The following is a 22717-nucleotide window of genomic DNA, read 5'->3' on the forward strand; positions in this document are numbered from 1 at the left end:
TCCACTGAGGGGGATCCTGAGGAGGGATTGGAACAATAGGACAAGATACAGATATAAGGTTGTGATCGGAGGAGCCCAATGGAGAAGAGAGGGTAACAGCATAAGCAGAAGTATTAGAGGTTAGGAAAAGGTCTAGAATGTTGGGCCTATCTCCAAGACAGTCAGGAATACGAGTAGGGTGTTTTTTTTTTTTTTTTATGTAGGAAGGACACTGGCCAAGGGCAACAAAAATCTAATAAAAAAAAATGCCCACTGAAATGCCAGTCCCATAAAAGGGTCAAAGCAGTGGTCAAACATTGCTGAATAAGTGTCTTGAAACCTCCCTCTTGAAGGAATCCAAGTCATAGGAAGGTGGAAATACAGAAGCAGGCAGGGAGTTCCAGAGTTTACCAGAGAAAGGGATGAATGATTGAGAATCCTGGTTAACTCTTGCATTAGAGAAGTGGACAGAATAGGGGTGAGAGAAAGAAGAAAGTCTTGTGCAGCGAGGCCGTGGAAGGAGGGGAGGCATGCAGTTAGCAAGATCAGAAGAGCATTTAGCATGAAAATAGCAGTGGAGGACATCTAGATATGCAACATTGCGGCATTGAGAGAGAGGCTGAAGACAGTCAGTTAGAGGAGAGGAGTTGATGAGACGAAAAGCTTTTGATTCCACCCTGTCTAGAAGAGCAGTATGAGTGGAACCCCCCCAGACGTTTCCAGTTCAGATTATAAGTAAAGGACAGACCAAGGATGTTCAGTGTAGAAGAGGGGGACAGTTGAGTGTCATTAAAGAAGAGGGGATAGTTGTCTGGAAGGTTGTGTCGAGTTGATAGATGGAGGAATTGAGTTTTTGAGGCATTGAACAATACCAAGTTTGCTCTGTCCCAATCAGAATTTTAGAAAGATCAGAAGTCAAGCGTTCTGTGGCTTTCCTGCGTGATATGCTTACCTCCTGAAGGGTTGGACATCTATGAAAAGACGTGGAAAAGTGCAGGGTGGTATCATCAGCGTAGGAGTGGATAGGACAAGAAGTTTGGTTTAGAAGATCATTAATGAATAATAAGAAGAGAGTGGGTGACAGGACAGAACCCTGAGGAACACCACTGTTAATAGATTTAGGAGAAGAACAGTGACCGTCTACCACAGCAGCAATAGGATGGTCAGAAAGGAAACTTGAGATGAAATTACAGAGAGAAGGATAGAAACCGTAGGAGGGTAGTTTGGAAATCAAAGCTTTGTGCCAGACACTATCAAAAGCTTTTGATATGTCCAAGGGAACAGCAAAAGTTTCACCAAAATCTCTAAAAGAGGATGACCAAGACTCAGTAAGGAAAGCCAGAAGATCACCAGTAGAGCAGCCTTGACAGAACCCATACTGGCGATCAGATAGAAGGTTGTGAAGTGATAGATGATTGAGAATCTTTCTGTTGAGGATAGATTCAAAAACTTTAGATAGGCAGGAAATTAAAGCAATGGGACGGTAGTTTGAGGGATTAGAACGGTCACCCTTTTTAGGAACAGGTTGAATGTAGGCAAACTTCCAGCAAGAAGGTAAGGTAGATGTTGACAGACAGAGCTGAAAGAGTTTGACTAGGCAAGGTGCAAGCACGGAGGCACAGTTTTGGAGAACAATATGAGGGAACCCATCAGGTCCATAAGCCTTCTGAGGGTTTAGGCCAACGAGGGCATGGAAAACATCATTGCAAAGAATTTTAATACATGGCATGAAGTAGTCAGAGGGTGGAGGAGAGGGAGGAACAAGCCCAGAATCGTCCAAGATAGAGTTTTTAGCAAAGGTTTGAGTGAAGAGTTCAGCTTTAGAAATAGATATGATAGCAGTGGTGCCATCTGGTTGAAGTAGAGGAGGGAAAGAAGAAGAAGCAAAGTTATTGGAGATATTTTTGGCTAGATGCCAGAAGTCACGAGGTGAGTTAGATCTTGAAAAGTTTTGACACTTTCTGTTGATTAAGGAGTTTTTGGCTAGTTGGAGAACAGACTTGGCATGGTTCCGGGCAGAAATATAAAGTGCATGAGATTCTGGTGATGGAAGGCTTAAGTACCTTTTGTGGGCCACCTCTCTATCATGTATAGCATGAGAACAAGCTGTGTTAAACCAAGGTTTAGGACAAGAAAAAGAGTGAGGAATGTACGCCTCCATGCCAGACACTATCACCTCTGTTATGCGGTCAGCACACAAAGACAAGTCTCTGACATGGAAGCAGTAGTCATTCCAAGGAAAATCAGCAAAATACCTCCTCAGGTCCCCCCAACTAGCCAAAGGCACCTTCGCTTAGTGGGATCCTGAGGAGGGATTGGAGCGATAGGACAAGATAAAGATATGAGATTGTGATCGGAAGAGCCCAACGGAGAAGAAAGGGGGACAGCATAAGCAGAAGGATTAGAGGTCAGGAAAAGGTCAAGAATGTTGGGCGTATCTCCAAGACGGTCAGGAATACGAGTAGGGTGTTGCACCAATTGCTCTAGGTTATGGAGGATAGCAAAGTTATAGGCTAGTTCACCAGGATGGTCAGTGAAGGGAGAGGAAAGCCAAAGCTGGTGGTGAACATTGAAGTCTCCAAGAATGGAGATCTCTGCAAAAGGGAAGAGGGTCAGAATGTGCTCCACTTTGGAAGTTAAGTAGTCAAAGAATTTCCTATAATCAGAGGAGTTAGGTGAGAGGTATACAGCACAGATAAATTTAGTATGAGAGTGACTCTGTAGTTGTAGCCAGATGGTGGAAAACTAGGAAGATTCAAGAGCGTGGGCACGAGAGCAGGTTAAGTCATTACACACATAAACGCAGCATCCAGCTTTGGATCAAAAATGAGGATAGAGAAAGTAGGAGGGAACAGAAAAGGGGCTGCTGTCAGTTGCATCAGACACCTTAGTTTCAGTGAGGAAAAGAAGATGAGGTTTAGAAGAGGAGAGGTGGTGTTCTACAGATTGAAAATTAGATCTTAGACCGTGAATGTTACAGAAGTTAATGAAGAAAAAGTTGAGGGGGGGTGTCAAGACACATAGGGTCGTCGACAGAAAGGCAGTCTGACCTGGGGACATTTATGGTCCCCTCCCCAGATGGGGACTCCGAGGCTGGTGTAGGAGTCGCCATGATGATTTTAAAATTTTTGAGTGAAGGGTGTGTGTGTTATTAGGTGCTTGTAGTTTTGTGTGGAGGAAGAGAGTTGTCTTTAGAGGGCAGGCTGTGACTGCCCCCTTGTGTTGTGAGACACAAAGGGAAACGTTCAGTGAGGTCACAACTGGGTTTAATGATAAGTTCACAGCACCCCCTGAACAGTGCTTTAGACCTCACTGGGAGTAATTATCGTTTCGCCAGGTGTCTACTGCCTTCTCCAGTTGCACCAATTGCTGTAGGTCGTGGTGAATAGCAAAGTTGAAGGCTAGTTCACCAGGATGGTCAGTGAAGGGAGAGGAAAGCCAAAGCTGGTGGTGAACATTAAAGTCTCCAAGAATGGAGATCCCTGCAAAAGGGAAGAGAATCAGAATGTCCTCCACTTTGGAAGTTTAATTGTCAGAGGAGTTAGGTGAGAGGTATAGAGTACAAATAAATTTAGTATGGGAGTGACTCTGTAGTCATAGCCAAATGGTGGAAAACTTGGAAGATTCGAGAGCGTGGGCGCAAGAGCAGGTTGTCTTTATGCACATAAATGCAACATCCAGCTTTGGATTGAAAATGAGGATAGAGTAAGTAAGAGGGAATAGAAAAGGGGCTACTGTCAGTTGCCCCAGATACCTGTGCTTTAGTGAGGAAAAGAAGATGAAGTTTAGTAGAGTAGAGGTGGTGTTCAACAGATTGAAAATTAGATTTAAGACTGCTAATGTTGCAGAAGTTAATGAAAAAAAGTTAAGTGGGATGTCAAGACATTTAGAGTCGATACCATAAGAGCAGTCTGACCTGGGACATTTATGGTCCCCTCCCCAGATGGGGACTCCAAGGCTGGTGTAAGAGTCGCCATGATGATTTTGAATTTTGAGTGAAAGTTGTGTGTGTAATTAGGTGCTTGTAATTTTGTGTGAAGGAAGAGAGTTTTCTTTAGAGGGCAGGCTGTGACTGCCCCCTTGTGTTTAGAGAGACAAAGGGAAACATTCAGTGAGGTCATAGCTGGGTTACTGATGAGTACACAGCACCCCCTGGTCCAGTGCTTCAGACCTCACTCTGTGTAATAATTTCAGTAGTTGTTTAGTGCATCTTCCTCTCCTGTCCTATATATATATATATATATATATATATATATATATATATATATATATATATATATATATATATATATATATATATATATATATATATATATATATATAGTGGAACCTTGGTTCTAGAACTTAATTTGTTTCAGAATGCTGTTCAAAATCTGAAATGTTAAAAAACTGAGACCACTTTCTCCATAGGAATCAATGTAAAATGGATTAATCTGTTCCCAGACACCAGTCTACTCTGTATTAGCGGCTTATGACATATGCCCCCCACAGCCAAGATGGTTGATTCACAACATTTCCAGCTCGCAAATTATTTATTCAGAGAGAATGTATTGCATGAACTTAGTGACAGAACTCATCAGAAGATTCTCTTTGTCACCAATCTAGTGAGAGAAGCCTTACATAAGGATACAGAAAGGAACAACCCACTTACTGCCAAAATGAAGGTGATCATAACACTGCTGCTGGGAAAAAATAATGGAAAAATACAGTTGTGCAGTAGAGATGATGTTATGGGGTCATTGAGAGATAAAACTCCTGAGCACCAAAAACTGTTTGTTTACATCGAGGCTTTTCAATGGAATCACATTTAACTTATTTCAAAGATTGAGTTACTGTCTTACAAACTGTATCTTTCCTCCAATATATAGTATCAAGATATATATATATATATATATATATATATATATATATATATATATATATATATATATATATATATATATATATATATATATATATATATATATATATATATATATATATATATATATATATATGTTACAGTCAAAACCCAGAATCAGTCAAAACTAGTTTTAACTAGGTATTTTCAATGTGTTGGTGAACAACTAGTATTACCTAGGCAAAACTAGTTATACTTTAATGTGTTTGATATAACTAGAAATATCAAAGTTTAACTAGTTAAATCTAGTTTTATCTGATCGTGTAAGTTAAAACTAGATTCAACAACGGTACTGAATGTCAAAAGTAGGTGAGGGATATGACCACTCGTTTGAGTACCATTGCTCGTTTGAGTACCATTTTTGGGGAACTCAAACATAACATCCCCATCTAACCTAACCTAACCTAACCTAATGCTACTTATACATATAAATGTTTTCCCCGGCACTACACCAGTTTCACTTTTAGTCTAACCTAGTTAGGTTAGGTTAGGTTAGGTTAGATGGGGATGTTATGTTTGAGTTCCCCAAAAATGGTACTCAAACGAGCAATGGTACTCAAACGAGTGGTCATATCCCTCACCTACTTTTGACATTCAGTACCGTTGTTGAATCTAGTCTTAATTTACACGATCAGATAAAACTAGATTTAATTAGTTAAACTTTGATATTTCTAGTTATATCAAACACATTAAGGTATAACTAGTTTTGCCTAGGTAATACTAGTTGTTCACCAACACATTGAAAATACCTAGTTAAAACTAGTTTTGACTGTAACATATATATATATATATATATATATATATATATATATATATATATATATATATATATATATATATATATATATATATATATATATATATATATATATATATATATATATATATATATATATATATATATATGTAGAAACTATAAATTAGTAATAAATAGCAGCTTTTGCTTTGTCTTTTCATAATTGAAATAAAGTAACTTTTTTCTAAAACTGAATTATGGTATCGCAACCGAAGCAATAACATGTTCAGAATTTTGTTCAAAAACTGATTTGTTCCAAAGGGAGGTGTTCGTTAACCGAGGTTCCACTGTATATATATATATATATATATATATATATATATATATATATATATATATATATATATATATATATATATATATATATATATATATATATATATATATATATTTGTAAGATTAAACGAATACTTACCAAGTGTGAAGTTTGATCGTAATTTCACGAACATTTTAACTGCGTCACTTAGGGATTAAATGAGATGCCTGCGCCACCTGCCACATACTAGTCATTTTAGAGAGTAGGTTTGAGGAAGCAGCATTAAACATTAATAAATATACCTACATAAATCATCTGGTGATTTCTACACTCAACACTGTGAAAGCAGTGTTGAATGAAGGGAAGTGAAGGGAGGGCATTTAATCCCTAAGTGACACAGTTAAAATGTTCGGGAAATTATGATCAAACTTCACACTTGGTAAGTATTCGTTTAATCTTACAATTTCATTTCACAATATTTTAACTGCGTCACAATGGATTCAATGAGAGCTTTAGAGTGGTTCCTCAAACCTACAAGAAAAATTTTATATATATATATATATATATATATATATATATATATATATATATATATATATATATATATATATATATATATATATATATATATATATTCATGGAAAGGTATATAACCTGAAACACTTATGTATGCATAAGAAAACGTGGCATTCCCAAAGATTTTCTTTAATCAAGTGACTCAACTACAGAGAAACTGAGATACATTTGTTCATAAAAGTGCATAACCTTATACACAAGACAAAGTAGTTAAACCCGACATACCCAAAAACTTATGACAACACTGCTTTTGCAAACCGACAAAGTTTGTTTAATGGTCTCGTAATATTTTGCAAAAGTTGACTCATTGGTCCAACCTACAGTGGACAAAATAGTGGACAGTGGTAGCTTCAGGGCTGCTTTACTGGATGAAGCTGACCTGGTGGAATGAGGAGAAAAGATAGTGAGATCTATACCAGCAGCTTTCATGATATCTCTCGTCCAGCGTCATAAAGTGTCTCAATGCCAATTTTATGGATGGTTTTGTTGTTAAAAAGAATCTGGTAATTTTCCCCCTTTTTTTCTTTCGTTCTGTCAAGGTAGTGTAAACTAGTGGTGTGTACACATACTCGTCTGTCTGGTACATATGCTTCAAAAACTAGTTCAGACATATGATAACCTGGCCTAGATGTTTTGAGAGGGTCTCCTATATGATAACCTGGCCTAGATGTTTTGAGAGGGTCTCCTATTTGGAAAGAGATTCTGGAGTCTGAGGTACTCATGTTCCTGGTGTCCATTAAGTGTAACACTTGGCCACGTCGGCCAGATATCAGTAACATTAGCATTGTTAATTTTCTTGACAACTGGATGAGTGAGAAGTTTTTATTCTGGCCTAGGCTCTTTAGGTGATTTAAAACCAATTCTGGGTCCCAAGTAGATTGAAGGCGAGCAAAGGAAGGTTTCTCCTGGAAGACTGCTTTCATGAACCTACTGACCAAGAGGTGCCTCCCTGCAGGCTGACCTTTGATAAGGTCTACTGTTGAGATGCCTGACTGGATAATGTTCATAGAGCTATAGCCTCGAGCTTTCTCTTTCTTAAATTCTAGGAATAGGTAATCCAGCAAAACATTTACAGGTGGTGAAAATGGATCCATATCCCTGCTGAGACAAAATGACATCCATCTTTCGATATGTTTCCCATATTGTAATTTTGTGCTCTTTCTCCACTAGTTAAGCAAAAATCCGGCAACCTCTGGCGAAAGGCCTTGATTTTGGAAGGCATGCTCGATAAGATCGTTGCTATTAGAATTAACCTTTGGGCCTGTGGGTGTACAAGGGAGGGATATTGAGGCAGGATTAATGAATATCGAGGGAGCAGAAGAGGAGTTTCTGCCAGCAGTTGGAGGGCTTTCAGGAACCATACTTGGGTTGGCCAAAGAGGGAGAATTGTCATAGCTGTTGCTCTTCCTGTATCTTCTGCAGTACCTTGCTGATGATCCTGAAAGATCATATATCCGATCATATAAAGATCCGATAAGATCGTTGCTATTAGAATTAACCTTTGGGCCTGTGGGTGTACAAGGGAGGGATATTGAGGCAGGATTAATGAATATCGAGGGAGCAGAAGAGGAGTTTCTGCCAGCAGTTGGAGGGCTTTCAGGAACCATACTTGGGTTGGCCAAAGAGGGAGAATTGTCATAGCTGTTGCTCTTCCTGTATCTTCTGCAGTACCTTGCTGATGATCCTGAAAGGTGGAAAGGCATATAATTCCCCATCAGCCCAACTGAGCGTTAATGCATTAACATATGTAGGTGAAGGATCTGGCTTCCAGGAAACATAAATGGGTAGCTGGGCATTGATTCTAGTGGCAAAAAGGTCAATATCTGGTGTATAAAAGGTCTGGCACAGTAACTTGAAGACCTTGGGTAGTAACATCCACTCAGTATCTAAGTTCTTTACTCGGGATTCTCTGTCTGCCTCTACATTATGGAGTCCCTTTATGTACTCTGCTGACAATGTAATCCCTCTTGACTCAGCCCAATCAAAAATATTTTCTATTACAGCATTCAGGTTAGGTTTAATGCTGCCACCCCGGTCTATACAGGCAACAGCAGTGGTGTTGTCCGATCGAAAGCAGATATGTGTATCCCTGCAATCCTTGCATAGAGATTTGAGGCCCAATAGTATAGCTTTTAGTTCTAAAACATTAATATGGTCTAGTTTCACATGAGCCCAATGACCTGTCTTGGCATCTCCTGTTGTTGCACCCCAACCAGTCAGGCAAGCACAACAGCACAACATGTATTGGTGATCAGATATGAGGTAGTGAAGTGATAAATATTGAGGAATCTTCCTATTGAGGATAAATTAAAAACAAAAGAGGCAGGAGATTAAAGCAATAGGATGGTAGTTTGAAGGATTGGAGTGGTTATCCTTTTTAGGAACAGGCTAAATGTAGGTAACTTATAGCAGGAAGGAAAGGTAGATGACAAAGTTGATATAGTTTGACCAGGCAAGGTGTAAGCATAGAGGCATAGTTGTGGAGTGCAACAGGATGCACCCAATCAGGCCAGCAATGGCATGAAGGACATCATTAACAAGACTCTTAACCAGAAGCATAGAATAGTCAGAGGATGGAAGAGAACATCCCCTGAAACATCCAAGGTTGAATTTTTAATAAAGGTCTGAATGAGGAGTTCAGATTTAGCAATTTATGAAATAGTAATGGTGCCATCAGAGTGAAGCAGAGAAAGATAAAGAAGAAATGTTGAAGATGTTTTTTTTGGGCTTGATGCCAGAAGTCACAGGGGGAGTTAGATCTAGTAAGATTTTCACATTTTCTATTGAAAGTTTTTTTAACTAAATACATGGAATAAAGAAGAATGATATGATCCCTGACAGCAAATCAGTATTTTTTTTTCTGCTAGAACAATATTGTCCTTTGTCTCCACCTGAATATCATCACTTTGGGAACCAGTGAAATTCTCCTCCAGCACTACCACATTTCGTAGTCTTTTTAGAGAAGGAGAAAACAGATCTTCACTGACCATACTTTTATGAGAGTCAGTCATACAAGCATTATGTGGTTCTCTGTGCATGAGGGCCTGACAACAGAACTGGTTTATCCCTGTTACACCATAACATTGATCCATTCCTTTCCTGCATCTGATCCAGTCTGCTTATCAAACAAGATGCAAGAGAGCTTCCTATAGAAGCCCTCAAGGTTGCATCACATTTATGCATGTATCAGATAGGAACCAAACTGATCATACTTGTAAGAGTATATCTGTTTATCTATCCATACAGGTTGGCCCAGACAAAGCACCACACAGTCATACACACATCATTCACACTCTTAGCCTTACTTGCCCTTGATAGAATGGGATAGTCTCATGGACCACCCTACTACACCCCAGGAACTTGTGGCCACATACTTCCACATAAAGACCCAACAGTATACACTGGTTTATCCATGCCCTTTTGTAATGAGGCCATTCTCTATATTTACTTATTTTACAATAAATTAAGTGTGTGCTGTATTTTTGTTGCAGGTATTTGGCATGGGGGATTGGCAATAAGTGCCTTACACTCAACCAGATCATTAATATCATGTTGGACTTTAAGATGACAGGTGAGTGTGCATGATTTGAGATTAAGCTCATACACTCTTGTTTTCATATCCTCTGTGGAAATTAAATGATAATAGGATAGTGATCTTAAATTCTGAGACTTAACCATCTCTCTAGAGCTTATAATACCTAGCTGCAAAACTATTATGGATTCAAGGAGAAAATAATAAATAATAATAAACCTAAAAAAAAAAAGATAGGAAATGTTGACAGCCAGCTAGTGTCCATTGTTCTGCTTGGGTTGCATAAGAGGATTTTTTTCCACTGTCCTGTTCTATGTATTAACTTAATAATGTTCAGTTCTATGTATGAAACAATTACTGGAGCACAGTCTTTAAGTTGGATGACAAGGAGGCTCACTGGTGGACTGACTCAACTCAAAATATTATTATATACATCATGTATCATTTTTTGCTCTTGGTCTAACTTCATAGTTTTCATGTGATATAATGCATATCACTCCATTAGATTTACCCCAGCTATTATTGATCCTTCAACCTTAAGATCAAAGAGTTAAGAGGATAATTTACACACTGGGGCCTAGCAAATGAATTTCAGTCTTCAAGCAGCCTTCTGCTGAGTTCAAGATGGTCTTTTACTGGTGTGACAAGATGCATCCACAAGATTACCTGTCAACTAAAATTAGATAACCTCCCTATATTTGGGAACAGTATTCCATATTTGGACAAATAAAACTCATGTTTAGAGTAATCAACTGGGAGGAGGAAGAATATTGGCAGAAGTGACACAAGAACACTTAGTTCTTCTCCTTACCATTCTCATTCAGTGCCAGTCATAATATATCCCTTTCTTACCATTCTCAACCAATGCTGGTCATAGTATATCACTTCCTTATTGTTCTCATCCAGTGCCAGTCATATCATATCCCTTTCTTGTCTTTCTCATCCATTGCTAGTCAGAATACAGTCTGTTCCAGAAAAGGGGATAAAAATCTCAATCAGCATGCCATCCAACTAGTTTGATCAAGTTGCATGGGAGAGCAAAGCTCTGATATTATCTGACATGACAACTCAAGACAGACAGTGGCCTTGGGTACATTGACACATTAATGGTTTTAGTATAGATTTGACAGATGAGTGATGAGAAGTCTTTTATGTGTGCACACCTGTGTTGACTTTCGTAAGTTAATGTTATACAGTGGAACCTTGGTTCTTGAACTGTTCAAAATCAAAAATGTTAAAAACCCAAACTATTTTTCCCATAGGAATCAATATAAAACAGATTAATAAGTTCTGATGCACCTACCCACCATGTCTTAGTGGCCAGTGATCTCATTGCTAAGATGGACACTCCATAACATCTCCAGCTTAGAAATTTTCATCCATAAAGGATGTACTGAATGAACTTGATGACACAGAACTCATTAAAAGATATTGTTTAGACCATGCAGGCATTCTCTTCGTCACTGATCAAATGAGGGAATCCTTACAGAGTGACACAGAGAGAAGCAACCCACTCACCGCCAAAATGAAGGTGATCGTAACACTTCGGCACCTTGCTGCTGGGAAAAGCTACTGAGAAAATGTAGTTGTGCAGTAGTGATGGTATTGTGGGTCATAGAGAGAGCCACAGGAGACTCAGGATTACTCATGAGTGGCAAACCTTGTTTGTTTACATTGAGGTTCTTCAACTTCTTCCATGGGATGATATTTAACTTATTTTGAAGATTGAATTACTGTCTTACCCTCTGTGTCGCTCCTACAAACATACAAAAATGAAGGAAATATTTATAGAAACTATAAATTAGTAATAAATGGCAAGTTTTACTATGTCTTGTAGTATTTGAAATCAAGTAACTTTGTTTGAAAACCAAATTATGATACAGTATTCGAACCAATTAAGAGTTACAATTTTTGCTCAAAAACCAAATTGTTTGGAAAGGGAGACATTCATTGACCGAGGTTCTACTGTATATGTATTTAGAAATTTTCTTCTTATATGTTTGTTTAATTTTACACAACATTAAGCAAGAAAAACTTTTGTTCAGGATTTTATCAAATTTCTGTATAAATTTTCATTTTCATATTAAAACAATGGCTAAAAATTTTCTGAAGCAGTATCCCCACTAATTTTAGCCATGAGCTGGCACCGGTTGGCACATCTGCAAGATAGTAAAAAATGTGAGTAGGTTCTGCACTAATTGCTTTAGGTTGTATAGAATAGCAAAACTAAAGCCATGTTTACCAGTTTAGTTAGTGAAAGGCAATGGGCAAAGCTGGCGGTGAATATTGAAATCTCTAGTCATTGGAAATTTCAGTAAGGGAGAAGTGGTAAGTGGTTGAATATGTGTTCCACTTTACAAACTGAATGGTCAAAACATTCTACATAGTGTTGTTGAGAGATACACAACACAGATGAATTTAGTGACTGACAATGAAGTCTTTGCCAGATGGAAAGTTCTGAAAACAAGAGTGTGGGTACAATTACACTGTATTGTTGCATACATAGAAACAACAGCTAGTTCTGTATTGTATTGTTGCATACATAGAAACAACAGTCAGCTCTGTAATGATATTGAAAGAGAGTAAGAGAAACAGAAAAGGGTTTGCTGCCAGTGGCCTCAAGCCTCTGAGTTTTAGATAGTGGTATTGTCAGTAATTGGTCATTTTAAATCACTGGAATGCTTGTATAAAGGTTTCACTGTTCAAATCTTCCACAGTCTTCTAAACGTATGGCCACTGTTGAAGCACAAGTAAAATAAGAAGATGCATTTTCTTTAGGAGAATAGATTCTCCTATGATCACTGTGGTCCCTGAATAGTAATCTTGAATGGCCTTAGTAATGTGACCCTATATGATGGAAGTTCTGAGGACCATGGACCTGTGTCAAGACTGACTTGATGTCTCCTCATATCAATTCTTTACAGCCTGCCTCCCTTTAGGTAGCCAGAATTGCTTTCTATTAGAATAAAACATCTAAGATGGAGTAATGAGCCCTCACAAATAGTGGAATTGTGACCTATCCATCCCCTCCCCCCAGTACAATACTGTATGCAATATCATTGTGTCAGTATGCAATATCAGTTTGTAGTATGTAAATTTTGCCAGTAGATGGAGGGCTAATGTAAAGGAGATGGAAGGAGGGATCATAATCACACATGATTTATGCACTTAGAGTATAACACAACACTCAAAACTTGAAGATCTAAACACAAGCATTGTACAAGACTTGTACAGTAAGGTACACGACAATACACGGTCATTATAACGTACAACTGCAATAATGCACTGAAATTTTTAATAAGTATTTAATCAAAATAATGAACCAAAACTGGCATAACAAACTCACCACTCATGCGAGCACTGGTATTTTGATAAATATCTAATCGGAATAACGAATCAAAAGTAGCAAGATGAACGTGCCATTCGTGCAAGCACTGAAATTTTAATAAAAGTTTAATCAGAATAACAAACTAAAACTCGCAAGACACACCTGTGTGAGCTGCTGCTCACCTATCAGGTACTTGTACCTTCCTCCCTTTTTTCCTTTCCTCTTCTTTCATCTTTTCTCAGACCTCTTTCCCCGTCACTTCTCCTCCCCATTATCTGTCAGAGACAAGGGACTAGGGAGTTATACCTTGCTCTCTCTCTCCAACTCATTCATTTTATGTCATCTTTGCTTCATCATTTCTCACTCATTCTCAGTCATATATGTAATTTCATTTTCATTCTCAGTCAGTCTCATTCTATTTTAGCAATCCTTAGGATTGTTCTAACATTCAGAGAGAGAGAGAGAGAGAGAGAGAGAGAGAGAGAGAGAGAGAGAGAGAGAGAGAGAGAGAGAGAGAGAGAGAGAGAGAGAGCTCCAACTTATGGGATGTTTACTGTATGTAAACATGTGATGCCAACATGTGACCTATACTTGTCAAAGCAGTGCAAAACTTGGGATGGTAATGCGCAAAACTCAGCATAGTTAGAAGTTAGGACTAGGTGTGAAACTCGGGAGGGTACTGTATAAATTTGTTGTCATCTCAAATGCAGTAGTGCCTATTGTACTACATACACTATATTTTCCACCACTGCTAATATGGATCAATTTGGTGAGCATAAAGACCCCTGCATCCATCATGGGAAGGAATTATAATTTAACATGTGGATTCTGAATCTAAAGCTTTATCCCCTTCCTGCTTCTGGAAGCCTAGGGTACAATAGTTGACACATTGCACAGTAGTAAAGCTGGATAATCACTTCAACACTGAGAAGGAGATAGACTGAATTCAGAAGAGCAGGAGTGATTATCTACAATATATCAGTAATTCCTATCAAACAAATTCCAACTTAAAGATGCTGTAAACTAATGAGACAATTTTAGAATGAGTATAGAATGACAAGTATAATCAGGCATATACCCTTGACAGCTTATAATACCATCTTTGTGTAGGCAGTGTTACAACTCACCATGAATGAGAATGTTACGAGAGTAGGGACTATCAGATCGTAACAAAATCTCAAAGTAAATAAATTCCAGGATTGAGGAAATCACTGACAAATTCAAATACAACAAATACAGCAACATTCATTTATTATCTACACTGCATAACTCAGCATTAACAGTACTCTTACCCTAGATTACAGAGTTGAAAAGAAACTACTCTCAAAAATTACTTACAAACACATGATTATTTGATTAAGTTCACCACCTGTAGTCACCTAGCAAAATTCTTATTATTAACTATGATGAAAGTTCATACTTATCAAGGAGTCACAGCTGAGGGCATGGAAGACAGGAAAAGCCAAACGCCTTCACTGCTCCTCAGTCTTGGTGGGTGAGGGAAGAGGACTGAAGGTACTCCCACTCTCCCACCACCACCACCACCTCAAAGTGTTTGTGTGCTTTAACAGGCTCTGAAACCAGTGTCTCATTGTTGATTCAAGTCTGGTCAGCAAAGATCTTGATGGTACAGGTGGCACAGGATCACTCCTGAGCCAGGCCTTTGGACTAGCAACTCCTGTAGAAGGGGGGAAAAAAAAGAAACGAACAGCATCCTCTATCCTAATTGTTCATACATGTGGCACGCCACATTCTCTCCAGAAACTCTTTCACCGCCTCAAAGTTATACTTGGCGCTGGTCAGACCTCATCTAGACTACGCTGTGCAGTTCTGGTCCCCACATTACAGGAAATATATAGGTCTATTAGAATCAGTACAGAGGAGAATGACTAAAAGGATACAGGGGATGAGGAGTATTCCTTACGAGGCGAGGTTGAAGCTGTTAAATTTACATTCTTTAGAGAGACGTAGGTTAAGAGGGGACCTGATAGAAGTCTGTAAGTGGTATAAGGGTTATAACAAGGTGGATGTAGGCAAAATTCTTAGGATCAGCAACCAGGGTAGAACAAAAATGACAGGTTCAAGCTTGAAAAATTTAGGTTTAGGAAGGAGATAGGAAAAAATGGTTCTCAAATAGAGTGGTAGATGAGTGGAACGGACTCAGTAATCATGTTGTTAGTGCTAGGACACTAGAGAGCTTTAAGAGAAGATTAGACAAGTTTATGGATGGGGATAATAGATGGAAATAGGTAGGTATATTTCATACAGGGACTGCCACGTGTAAGCCTGGTCGCTTCTTGCAGCTTCCTTTATTTCTTATGTTCTTATGTTCTAATCATCCTTTCATTCGCCTCTCTACACAGTCCCAGCAACAACACCATCCACTCCTTTCCTGTCTTCTCCACTCTTTTATTCCTATCATGCCCTAACTCAGTCAGTATCACTTGCATCATCTCATTCCAGTCTCTAGCATACTTCACACACTCCAGCACCACATGTTCCACCGTCTCATCCTCTCCCATGTCACACATCTGGCACACTTTGCTGCGGGACTCAGACCACGTGTAACTCCTTGCATTCACATGCAGTGATCCTAAAGATTTAACCAATTTCTGCTAGACTTGGTTTGAGATAAATGATGATACTCATCCTTAAAAAATGTCTATAAATGGTTCTGATTGAAAAAAAAGTATGTATAAGATATATCCATTCTGATAAATTAAAAACAAATTTGTAGTTTTAAAATATTTGCCTGACAGGGAGAATTAACAGGTTTTAGTTATAAGGTGAGGGATTAATACAAGATACACTTTAATGTTTTATTTAGACAACTGTAGCTCACTCTAGATCTTAGAATAGACTAGTGTTCACTATTCCTTTGCAGCTATGAATGTTTATAAAAAAGACCGAACCAAACTATGTCATCTTGCTTACTCTTCTTAACCCCTTCAGTCCTTACTACACCACAGTCAGATGTGTGAATGGGGAAATCACTCATCATTCCAACTGCATTTTATCTAACCCTTACAGAATGCCAGAGTACAGTTTGGTTTACGAAAGACACTTGTAATACTAAATATAGCGATGCATTTCCTAATGATATCATGTTGCCTCAAATATTCCCTTCTTTTAGTCCTTCAGACTGATGTGAAGCACAGGGAAGATGAAATACATGTTAACCTCTCTCTCTCTCTCTCTCTCTCTCTCTCTCTCTCTCTCTCTCTCTCTCTCTCTCTCTCTCTCTCTCTCTCTCTCTCTCTCTCTCTCTCTCTCTCTCTCTCTCTCTCTCTCTCTCTCTCTCTCTCTCTCTCTCTCTCTCTCTCTCTCTCTCTCTCTCTCTCTCTCTCTCTCTCTCTCTCTCTCTCTCTCTCATACACACACCTAACTCCTCTGACTATAAGAAATTCTTTGACCACTTAACTTCCAAAGTGGAGCACATGCTGACTCTCTTCCCTTTTGCAAAGATCTCCATTCTTGGAGACTTCAGTGTTCACCACCAGCTTTGGCTTTCCTCTCCCTTCACTGACCATCCTGGTGAACTAGCCTTTAACTTTGCTATCCTCCACGAAATAGAGTAATTGGTGCAACACCCTACTGGTATTCCTGATTGTCTTGGAAATATGCCCAACATTCTAGACCTTTTCCTAACCTCTAATTCTTCTGCTTATGCTGTCACCCCATCTTCTCTGTTGGGCTCCTCCGATCACAATCTCACATTTGTATCTTGTCCTATCACTCCAATCCCTCCACAGGATCCCCCTAAGCAGAGGTGCTTCTGGCATTTTGCCTCTGCTAATTATTATGTTGATTTCCTTGGAATAACTACTGCTTCCATGTCAGAGACCCATCCCTGTGTGCTGAATGCAAAACAGAGTTGATAGTGTCTAGCATAGAGGCATACATTCCTCACTCTTTCTCTCAACCTAGACCTTCCAAACCTTGGTTTAACACAGACTGTTCTCATGGTATACATGATAGAGAGGTGGCCCATAAAAGGTACTTGACCCTTCCATCATCTGAATTTCATGTGCTTTATATTTCTTCTCAAAATCATGCCATCTATTCTCCAGTTAGTTAAAAATCATTCATTAATAGAAAGTGTAAAAATTTTTCAAGATCTAACTCCCCTCATGATTTTTGGCACTAAGCCAAAAATATCGCCAATAACTTCACTTCATATTTCCCTCCTTTAGTTTAACCTGATGGCACCACTGCATCTCATCTATTTCTAAAGCTGAACTCTTCGTTCAAACCTTTGCGAAAAACTTTTGTATGATTCAGTGCTTGTTCCATGAGAACAGGCCATGTTAAACCAAGGTTTGGAAGGTTTAGGATGAGAGAGATAATGAGGAATGTAATGATGTGAGTAGTAAAACACATCTGACCAAATGATTGGCATTAATCAACACAAAATGTAACAGGAGTTTGTAAAGAGTACAACCCAAAATTGTAATACACAAGTATTATCCTTCCACTAGTAACTCTTAATACATGAAGAAAACCCACACTGTCAAGACATCTGCTAATACACACCTGGCAGTAATGAGGAGCTGTCAATGAGAGAAGCTGAGCCTCTCATTTCCCTCCCAGATCACTTAACGAATGTACACGCCCAAACCATACGATACCTTCTATTAAACCATCCAGTGCCTCAACAACCAACCACATTTAATCATAGTTGTCATGGTTTTATTGTTACAATTATCACCACTTTCTCCACCTTCTACAAAATTATATCCAAGATACCTCGAAGCAAGTAGGAGGATGTCTCATATTGCCTGAGTGCCTTAGTACTGAAGTATCCTCACTGCATTTGTGTTGATGAGGAGTAGTTGAAGTGTCCTCAGGAACAGAACTATACTGAAGAGTCATATTTGTAGAATCAACAGAATGAGTAGGCCAGTTGCTCATTTCAGGATTTGGCTGTACATGAGGTTCACTACTGGCAGGAACTAAGTGTTTGGTAGCTACCATGTCTTCCTTGCCATCAGAGTACCTTATGGGAGCATAATGGGGATTTGCCTGTAGGAGCTTAACCTCATCTACCAGCAGATCAGTCTTACTGGGCCATACGTGATGCCTAAGTAAGACAATGCCAGGACTGGACAGCCAAGATGGAATAGAGGTCCCAGTGGAAGACCGATGAGTGTACCCGAAGAGCCATTCATGTGGGGTCTCATTGGTTGCCATGCAGAGCAAAGAATTAATTAAATGAAGGGCGTCAGGAAGGACAACTTGCCACCACTAGATCAGCAGGCCACAGGATACCAAAGCAGGTGTAATGGTCTTCCAAATGCTCCTGTTAAACCTCACTGCTTGCCTGTTGCCTTGAGGATTATAGCTCGTAGTTCTGCTGCAAGCGACACCTTTACTTGAGAAAATCTTTTAGTTCTCTGCTCATGAATGATGCTCCCCTATCTGAATGAATATAAGATGGCATGCTAAAAATGGAGAAGACTTGAGAAAGGCAATTGATAACTGTTAATGTAAACATATTAGAACATGGGAATACAAATGGGAACCTAGAGTATTCATCTATAATAATTAGGAAATACTGATTCTTGTCTGTACTTGGAAGGGGTCCTTTAAAATCTATGTAATGCTGTTTGAATAGATGGGTAGCTTTTTTATAAGAGGAATTCTTGTAGGTTGATAGAAATTAGGTTTGCATTCTGCACATGTCCTGCATGAGGTAACAACTCTACAGATATCTTCCACAGAATAAGCTAGATTCTTTGACCTGACAAAGTGAAGCAAATGAGTAACATCAAGGTGGCACAAGTCATCATGAATGGCAGACAGTGGCTGCTGATCAGGGCATGCCATGGCACAGTAACTCCTGGAGAGTATATCTGGAGCAATGTTATCTCGGCCTGGTCTGTACAATATATCAAAAACATAGCAAGAGATTTCCATCCTCCACCTTAAAATTTTATCATTTTTTTATTTTGTTCTTATACTGTTTATCAAACATTGGTCAGTTTTAGTAGAGAAGTGCTTACTGATCAAGTAATGCCCCCAGTGGCACTTTCAATAATAGCCAAGGCCTCCTTCTCTACAGCAGCATGGTGTCTCTCAGGTCCTTGCAGAGTTCAAGAATAGAAGGCAATGGGATAACCAGCTTGGGTGAGAACAGCTGCAATAGCGGTGTCTGAAGCATACATCTCCATCTGAAATGGCTCAGATTTTTTGATTGCCTAAACCATTGATGATTCTATATCACTCTTCAGTTGCCGAATCTCTGCTTCTGCCTCCTCCATCACAGGGAAGGTATTAGTGGCAATAAGTGGACAAATCTTGTGTGAATAATCATATATTCACTATGAATAATATGCAAATGGGTCAAGAGCACAGTGTAGTGACTTTCTATCACACAGCACTGTTAAGTTATGAAGAGGCTTGAGGCATTTGGGATCAGGACAAATCACTCCCTTCTCCACCATTTAGCCCAGAATGTGGAACTTATGAGTTGAAAAAATGGCACTTTTCTTCATTGTAGATCATATTCTTTCTTTTGACAGCCTTGAGGAATTTGCCAAGGTTAGCATCATGTTCCTCTTGCATCATTTCACATATGGTGATGTTGTCCAAGTAGGCATAGGTACCAACAAGTCCTTCTTCTTTAATTAGTGAATTCATAATTCTCTGGAAACAAGTCACTCCATTTGTAACTCCAAACAAAACTCTAGTAAACTGATACAGTTTACCACATGCCTCAAAGGCAGTGCATGGCTTGTCCTGTTCTCTGATGGCTACCTGATGATAAGCACTGCATAGGTCAGTCGTACTGAAGACATGATCCTGTGCAATCTTGTTCACAGTTTCATCTATCCAAGGCAGTGGGTAGCCATCAAAGAGTGTGAACTTACTGATTGTTTCACTGTAATCTATGGCCAAGCATCTCTTATGGGACTCATTTTTGACCACAATCACTTGTGCATGCTATGGAGAGTTGCTCTGCTCAATAATTCTTTCCTTTAACAGGCTTTCCACTTCCTTTTCTGTGAAGATACAGTGCAGTAGTGTTGTGATTTAGAGACAATAAGATGACAGCCTTTAGGTTAGTAAATAGTTCTGGAGGATCTACATTCAGCTCTCTAAATCCACAGATTACGAGTATGGGCAAGTTTCCACTGTAAGTCAAAGTAACACTATTGTGCAGCTTCTGAAAGTCTTGGCCTAGAATTACATCAGAACAAAGTTGTGGAAGAACAGCCAGACACACATTTTCATAGGTCTGGCCATTCACTTTTGTGTCCACACTGCAAAAACCAGATGTTTCAGTCAAAAATGAAGTAGAAGCCATGGTTACATCATGCTTAGACTGTTGCACTTTTAATGAGTGGAGTTTAACTATGTCGATATACAAAACTCTCTGAGCTTCCACTGTCAATAAGTTCATCTGTTTCAGTCAAAATTTTAGCCACCGCTTTTGACAATATATTAGGAGTAGCAGCAGCTGATGTTACAGTCACCAATATCATACAATCAATAGAAGCTAAAGCCCCAGTAGCATGAGCGCTCCAATACACTTTAGCTACGCGACCCTTTTTCTGGCACTTATGGCACAACAATTCACAAACAGGACACTTCAAACATGGGTGGCGTCAAAGACCACAAAAGAAATACTTTGAATTTATAGCAGCCATTACTGTAATAGATTGTGGCTCCCCATTAGTGTTATTACACTATGTAACAAAATTTCACATTTATCTTGTCCTTGGCTCCAAACCATAATTTTCCAGTTATTTCCATCTAAACAAAATATAAAAAAGTTATTTTGATCCTAAAACTTCGCTTTTGTGGTTAGAACAATTAATTTACATTTTTTGCTTATTTTATTATAGTATGGGTTACTATTGGTTTTCACGTCAGGTAAAGATCTTTGCAAAATCTCAGTTGCTTTTGAAATGTAGTAAATAAGTTAAAACAGTGAAAGAAAGAATATAAAGTGTTCCAAAGATTTTTAATTTTAATAAGATCATTCTTGAATTGACCAGCTCTAGCAAAAGATTTCTCATATTAAGAAGAATTTGCATACATTTCAGAAATTTTCTCAAATCTTCCAGAATGTTATGCCAGACACTTTTAGAAGTTTCTAGAACATTTTAGAACATTCTATTCAATGTAAACATTTCCAGAATATTCTAAAACTTTCTAGAATACAGTAGAAATATGTAGAAGTATCAAGAATTTTCTAGAATCTACAAGAATTTTCTAGAATGATTCAGAATATTCTAAAGTAGGTTCAAGAATATTCTAGAAAGATTGAGAACATTCTGGAACACATTTTAGAAAGACTAAGGATATTCTAGAGTACTGCTTGACAATATAGAAGTAGGGGTTTGCAGATCACCAATCAGTTCTGCTTTGGCTGCCTGAGAACACATCACAAGAGATGAAATGGCATCAAGAGGTGGCAATCATCCTCCAAATGCATTTTGCTACATATGTGGTCAATTCAAGACAAGAGCAAAGAAGTTCTCTGTGACAGCATGTGGAAAAATGGTAAAATTTAGATATTTGGGGCAAAAAATAATTCTAAAAAGCAAAGTTTGACAGGAATAATGAACATTTTCTATTGTTTTGCAATGAAAAGAGTTGGAAAATAACACCTGCTTGTCAAAGACAAAAATGGTGTTACATAGTATTATCCACAGCAGCACTGATCACACAAAACAAAGGAACATCACCGTAAAACTCTAAGTTCCTCTATACAGAGTCGAGAGCTCGTGCTTGGTTAGACAAAGTAGTCAGATCAAGAGTACTGTTTTTCAATAGGCATTGCCTTATCAGTGGCAACTGCAGGCCACTAATAAAGGAGTCTCTGATATGCTCTTCACAGTGCTGAATCGCAGTGACAGCCTTAAAATTACACTCTTTACTCATGATCTTAAGGACCTGGAAGTACTCATCTAGAGTCTCGCCCAGCTGTTGGCAATGAGTGGCCAGTGAGTGATGCACAAATACTTCATTTGTTAGTTTCACACACAAAGCCTGTAGTGTACTTAAGGCATCATCATAAGTTGCACCCTCAGATATACTTTCGTACACTCTAAGTGACATAAAATTGGTAAAGAGTCCAAGCTTGTTCACTTTATCTTGAGGTAGAACTGCTATGAGTCTTGAAAGTTTGTATCCAGTGTTTTCATTCCTGTGCTGCTGTCAGTGATCTTGGGTTTGCATACAACCTCTCTGGTCTTAGCAGACTCTCCATTAGGTAGAAGTTCAAGGCATTGATTGCCTTATCTTATGTTGATTAAAATGATGTTAGTAGTAAAACATATCTGACCAAATGATTGGCTTTAATTAACACAAAATTTAGCAGGAATCTGTAAAGAGTACAACCC

At 38.7% G+C, this 22717-nt stretch overlaps 1 protein-coding gene across 8 annotated transcripts in view; it reads left to right on the top strand.

Moving 5' to 3' along the window:
• The window catches only part of LOC135089526 (mitochondrial ribonuclease P protein 1 homolog), a 159666-nt gene that overhangs the window by 120339 nt on the left and 16610 nt on the right, over positions 1–22717 (top strand). For 7 of the 8 annotated variants that reach the window (XR_010261524.1, XR_010261523.1, XR_010261522.1 and 4 more), the window contains one exon: positions 9999–10078. The exons of the other annotated variant lie outside the window; for it this stretch is intronic. Coding sequence is in view for 3 of the 7 variants with exons in the window: in XM_063985166.1 (XP_063841236.1) it covers positions 9999–10078 (80 nt within the window). In the remaining 4 variants the exon portion in view is untranslated. The remainder of the gene's footprint in view (positions 1–9998; positions 10079–22717) is intronic. 8 annotated transcript variants of the gene reach the window in all.

The sequence above is a fragment of the Scylla paramamosain genome, chromosome 33 (genome assembly GCF_035594125.1).
Source record: "Scylla paramamosain isolate STU-SP2022 chromosome 33, ASM3559412v1, whole genome shotgun sequence".
Taxonomy (NCBI): Eukaryota; Metazoa; Arthropoda; class Malacostraca; order Decapoda; family Portunidae; genus Scylla; species Scylla paramamosain.